We start from the raw sequence: 6,404 nt of genomic DNA, 5'->3' as shown, positions 1-6,404 counted from the left end.
CTAGTGATAAAATCGACTAGGGTTAATCCCCCTTTTTAGTTCTCGCTGCCAGTAAGTAGGCACGGACATGTGACTTGGCACAGCACTCCTGGTCTGAGTCGCTGAGGCTGAAGCCCTCCACCATGGAGACGTATCCATTGTCTTGCATCCAGTCTCTAACAGAGGGAATCATCATCTGGGAAGTGATGTTGTTAAATCTTACCTGAGTATGGGAGCTTCCTAAGTGTCTCCCAACATTGTTGTGTGTCAGGGACGCATCCGGGGTCGAGAGGGCCCGGGGGTAATATCCGGCACTGAGGCCGTCGCGGGGTGTGGAGCGGGTGTGCGTACTGGCGGGCCCGATCCGGGACAGTGGTCCCTGGCCACTCAGACTGAAGTGGAGAATATGTTATTATTATTAAAGGGGAAAACTATACTACTTACCTGAAGTGGAGAATATGAGAAGAAGGTTACTTCTTCGGTTCCCACTTCAGGTACATTTATGTACATGCGGCTTGAGTCACATGACAGGTGCCACGTCATCCTCGGAGGCAGCCGCAGGCATCCGGGTGTCCCCGTGGGGGATCCCGAGAGCGTCCGCTACATGTGCGCATGCTGGGCACAGCGGGAAGCCGTCCGGGGTGTGTGGGCCGGACGGGTCAATAGTACATCAATACAAAGGGGGGTGGTCCGTGTAGATAGAAAGAAATAAACAAGAAGAGGAAGATGAGAAGAATGAAATAAAGAAAGGGGAAAGAAGAGGGGAAGGAAAGGGGAGGAGAGGGAGGAAGGAGGGGGGAGGGGGATAGACAGCGGGGAGCGGGTGTGGTGTGGCCGGGTGGGCCCGGGTGGGCCCGGGTCAGGCGGGTGTGCCCTGACATTGTGGCACAAAGGATGTCACGAAAAAAGTTTGCAGGCACATGACTTCTCAACAGCAGAAGTTTCTGGGTTTGGTCGAACTAATTCTATTGAGTTGTCCATGATTCCAGTAACTAACTTTGTCAACAAGAATACCCACTTTCCACTGCCATGGGTTTGAATATAACACCCTACCATCCACACTTTATCTAGTTTTTTTCCCCTTATTTTTCTGTTGGACAGCAACCTCAAAAAAATAATTCCAAAAACCTGTCAGGGCAACCACACCTGACCATACAACCCCAGAACCACCTTCCCTGACTTCCCCCCACTTCCCTCATCCTCCCATCTTTACATACCTCTCACAACTACAGCCTGCACACAAACCTGTGGGAAAAATCATGTGGGTCAAGGTGAGCAACTTGCCTTAACCCATGTGACACCTTTTCCAAATCGTGGGAAGCTTCTACCCATAGTCACATTATGAACTGTACAGTACATTTTCCTTTTATAGCAGCCAAGCAGGGAATAGGGAAACTTACCCTTCTTCTCAACTCAATCCCCACTTAGGCAAGTTGTAGCTACCTTCCATAATACATGACAACTCAATCCCTGCTTAGTGAGTTTGAGATAGGATCCAGCACCTGGCTGCCTGGGACACTGCAAGTGTCCAGCTCTGAGGTAGGGCCACCCCCAGACAGAGGCCAGGCCCTGACAAAAATACCTCCCCCCACTGCCACAAGTTTGAATATAACACCCTACCATCCATACCTTATCTCTTTTTTTTTTCCTTATTTTTCCATTGGACAGCAATCTCCAAAAAATGACATCAAAAACTGGCCTCAAAAACTGACCTCAAAAATCAACCTCAAAAAACCAACCTCAAAAACCAACCTCAAAACTGACCTTGAAATGGCCTCAAAACTCACATTTCATGTCAGTTTTCATGGGCAGTTTTTCAGGTGTGTTTTTACAAATAATGTTACAGAATATGCTCCATAGATAAGGTATGGATGGTAGGGTGTTATATTCAAACCCATGGCAGTGAAAAGTGCATATTCTTGTTAACAAAGTTAGTTACTGGAATCATGGGTGACTCAATGAATTAGTTCAGCCAAACCCAGAAGCTTTCCAACATTGAGAAGTCACGTGTCCCAAAACTTTTTTCATGACATCTTTGTACCACAACAGTGTTGAGAGACACTTAGGAAGCTCCGGTATCCAGGTAAGATTAACAACATTACCCCCCAGATGATTATTCCCTCTCACTTGTCTAGTATGGTCCCCAACACCCACAAAGTCGTTCCAGAGCCCCAGCCCAGTTCCTTCCACCCTCCTTGCAAAGTAATGCCTCATTCTCCCTGCCCACCACATCCTCCCACATCCCTGCACCATCTGCTTCGGTTCCTACACCAGTTTTGAAGTGTGCACATTGGTTTTGACTAGGGCTCCTAGTGGATCAGATGATCAGTGGATATCTGCAACTGCATCCGAAAATTCACGGATCCGGTTTTGGATTTTCAGTGGATAATATCCGCGGTTTCTGATCCGCAGATCGGTGGATTATCGGCAGATTTATTGTCGCCTACTGTCCTAGATACCCCTCCTATGTTTCTATACTTTTTTCCAATTTTTCCAAGTCTTATTTGACCACCCAGGCCCGTTATTTCCAAATTAAGCATTTGACCTCCAATTTTTCCACCATTTTCCCCATATTTCCATCAGTTCTCCACCAATATGGAGAAATTTGGTGTTGTTAGAAAGCTCTCGTCAAGGACATTCTGACTAAATAAAATTTCGGAACATTTTATCTACAATCCATGGTTGATCTGCATATCTGTAGATTTCTAACTGCCAGATACGGATTTTGTTTCAAACCTCTAAACATCCGCAGATTCTGATCCAGATCCGATCTGCTAGGAGCCATAGTTTTGACACATGCATCTTAATTTCAGTGTGCACCCCCGATGTGGCACCTGAGATGCTGTGCCTATATGCCCCAATACCCTTCCCCACCCACCCTCTGCATCATCCTCATGCTGTCTGTCTCTGAGTCAATGCACCATGCTTGTCCAGCCATGCCTGCCCCCACCACCATCTTACTAGTTGTACTGTGAATGTGTTGTAATTTAAATTAAAAAATGAATAGGATCGTTGTTGGCAACATTGGCAATGCACTAAACTACAATGTAAGCATTGGAAATGAGGTTTCATGGCAGGAGAGAATATGAGATTGAAAAGAGGATACATACTCAAAAAAGTGGGCCTCAAAAACAAGTCTTAAAAATGGGTCTTAAAAATGGGCCTCAAAAATGACCTCAAAAGTCCACAAATTTCACTTTCATGCAGTTTTTCATGTGTGGTTTACAGGTGTGTCCTGGCGAATAATGTTACTGTATATGCTCCATACTCCAAGCCAGGGCTCCCTACATTGGCTTGGGGTCCATAGTTATGTGGTTCATATCTTTGAATGTTATAGTTCTGCAAAGCCCAGTAAGCCATAATTACATGATTGGTTACTCACTCAAAGACTACCTGAGAACTATGTGCATCTGAAATGGTGAGCATGGCAGACTGGCTGCTTGAGCCATTTGTGCATTTACTGGACAACTTCTGTAGCAATGGTGACATCTTCTCCCACCTCCCTTTCATTCTTGACATTTCCTCTGTGGATATTGCATAGTCTAGTGAGTAGTGAGCTAGATTGGTAGGGTGAGATAACTTCAAGTGTTCTTCCATATTGTATTCCACACAACTGTTTTGCATAATGGACATTCCACTGGCATGTTTGAGCATGGTGAGTGCGACATAGATTTGGATGTGGGTGCATATCTGAATGATGAAGTGGGTAGGTGGTTGCAATGAGAGGCATTGTCAGAACCGTGCGAATCTTCGCCGAAGGTAGCCGTAGGCGACCGAGCGTTGCCCGCTAGTGGAATAGGCGTCCTACACACGACCGAGCTTTAGCGAGGAATAAACCCCACCGATCTCGAGGCCGAGGCTACTTAGGCGAGCGAGCCGGGATTTCGGCTTCAACGACTCGAGGAGGAGCGTTGCGCCTCGTTCTCGACGCGGTCCCGATACTTAGAAGGTCAGAGGTCTCGCGGGGACAGAGGTAAGCTCTAGGGGGTAATTCTAGTTGATTTCGAACTACAGTACAGGCATTAGTTACAAGCCGTATATAAGCGCTAGGGAACTGAATAAGGAATAAGTCACCAGATCTCGCGGAGATTGCGGGCGGAGAAAAGAAACAGGAAAACAAACAAAGAGCACGTGCTCAAGACAGCGAAGGTCAAGCGTGACCTTCGCCACGAGATAACAAGGTGCGGCGAAACATGGAACAACGGGTCGCGGCGCTCTGCGCCGCTAGGTCGTTCAATGACAAGGAGGAAAGGTGTTGTGGAGAGGTGGCAGGAAGTGGCTAGACGGCGACGGGCGGCGAGCGGAGTGTGCGGGGAGTGTTCGGGCGTGGGAGAAGGTCAGGGAGGAGGTCGTCTGGCCCCGGGGAACGCCGGGTCGTGACAGGCATGTAGATCAATTTGATAAGGTTGGTGAGCCTTGATTATGAGTTTAAAGATGCATTGGCCAGAGGGACGAAGACAGAATCCACATGGTTGATCTGAGCACATCAATCGGCCATCATAAAGAATGTGTGCCTAGGGCTCCTAGCGGATTGGATAACACTCGGATATCCGCAGATTTATCCAAAAATCCGCGGATGCAGATTTGGCTTTTGACAGGATGATATCCGCAGTTTCTAATCTGCAGATCTATTGTCGCTACTGTTCTAGATACCCCTCCTATGTTTCTATATTTTCTTCCAATTTTTTCAAGTCTTATTTGACCACCCAGGCCTGTTATTCCCAAATTAGGCATTTGACCTCCAAGTTTTCCACCGTTCTCCCCATATTTCCATCAGTTCTCCACCAATATGGACAAATTTGGGATTGTTAGAAAGCTCTCGTCAAGGACAATTCTGGAGAAGTGCAACTTTGGAACATTTTATCTACAATCCGTGGTTGATCCGCATATCTGCGGATTCTGATCCAGATCTGATCTGATCCAATCCACTAGGAGCCATATGTGTGCCCCATGTGCACCAACATGCCAGATGGCTTATTGAAGTCCAAGGAGATGTTGCATAGGGGGCAGAGGTTGCCATGGATGTCAGAGATTGGTCGTTTGCTGTTCATGAATTCCCCAGCAAAACACACTACCATCTTCAGCTGATGTTAGCATCTGCAACTCATGACCAAACAAGTTCAGGCTTACCACCAGGGTTTCTGTAAGTGTCATATCCCAGAATCCCAACCCTGCACTCTCCCACCCCACTACACCTTCCTAACAACTTCATCATCCCCTACACCATACCTGCCTACTTCCCGATGTCACCCTCCACTCCATACTGTCTCAGCTCCAGCCTGGACTTTGGCATGTTCACCCTTAGCCACCCCTATCCTGGAAGCTCAGTCCTGAGTTGGAACATTTGGAACCTCCAGATTTGCTCCGACCTCCCAACGAACCTCTGACATCTTGTTATATACTTCTAAACCATTCCTCTTTCCATTTCATTTAGTGGAGTCACCCAACATTCTCCAGATATGTAATTCCGACTTTGGAGCTACCCGTATCCTCCAGTGACCCTGCTCTCATCATCTTAAATTAGTCATCTTCCATTTATAGTACAACTGTTGTCTTCTTTCCATTCAGTCAGCTAACTTCCCCTTACCCATTTCTCATTCCCATTTATCCCCTGGCCTTTTACTCTGCCCTCCTCAACCCAACACCTCGGTTCCCTGTTAAAGATATTGTTCAGAACCTTTTGGTACCTTTTGGTATCACTTGGACTTTGACTAGAGTCCTTCTCCTCCTCCCTCTATATATACCTGTAGATTAGAACCCGTTGTACCTCAGTTCTAATCTCAACTAAAACTTACCCCAAGTCCCCCTATGAGTGATTCCTGACCCCCTCCTACAAGATACCTCAGACATCTGAAATAAAGGACTAACTGAGATGTAATGGAGGTACAGCGCTCCCTCTGAGTCACTGAGGCCACATCCTTCTTAGAGCCTCTTGTAACATGCAGCAGACTCAGGCTTCCTGGAGAAGCTCCAGTTCACTACTGGAGCTCTTGGAACCCCTCTAGTTGAGCCCCATCTGCACTCAGACTCGTCTCTTGGGTTTTTGACAGTAAGGAAATGTAGAAGATACTTTCACCTTTGGTAGGTCATACATTCCTTAGAGTCCACAGGCACTCAACAGTGACAGTTTTTTTGAAGATAAATGTTGCACATCCAGCCACCGCATCTTGCTGGATAGTTGGATTAATAGGGTGAAGGTCCATTTCTAGTTTCCAGTCTTTCCATAGCCAATCCTCATCACCCTCACAGACTGTCTCTGTCAATTTTCAAAGTGGATATTTGAACCACAGCTAGGAATGGGGTGTTTTTGACAACAACAAGAGTCACTGCTGGATCCTCAATGCAAAGGCTGTCACCAACATCAGCAAAAAATTGTTATGCTCCTGAGTGTCAGGGCACACCTGCCTGACCCTGCTCCACCTGGC

At 46.9% G+C, this 6,404-nt stretch overlaps 1 protein-coding gene across 1 annotated transcript; it reads left to right on the top strand.

The window, feature by feature from the left end:
* Window positions 1-2,005: 2,005 nt before the first annotated feature.
* EI90DRAFT_3132801 (uncharacterized protein) lies at window positions 2,006-2,279 on the top strand (the record flags this gene model as incomplete). Its single annotated transcript, XM_039064506.1, has 2 exons — window positions 2,006-2,062; window positions 2,115-2,279. The coding sequence occupies 2 exons, from the start codon at window positions 2,006-2,008 to the stop codon at window positions 2,277-2,279; spliced, it is 222 nt and encodes a 73-aa protein (XP_038909942.1).
* Between the last annotated feature and the right edge of the window lie 4,125 nt (window positions 2,280-6,404).

Source organism: Cantharellus anzutake (assembly GCF_015039405.1).
Source record: "Cantharellus anzutake strain C23 chromosome Unknown EI90scaffold_93, whole genome shotgun sequence".
NCBI classification, from domain to species: domain Eukaryota; kingdom Fungi; phylum Basidiomycota; class Agaricomycetes; order Cantharellales; family Hydnaceae; genus Cantharellus; species Cantharellus anzutake.
The sequence above is the reverse complement of the archived record's forward strand: the minus strand, read 5'-3'. Positions and strand labels throughout refer to the sequence as shown.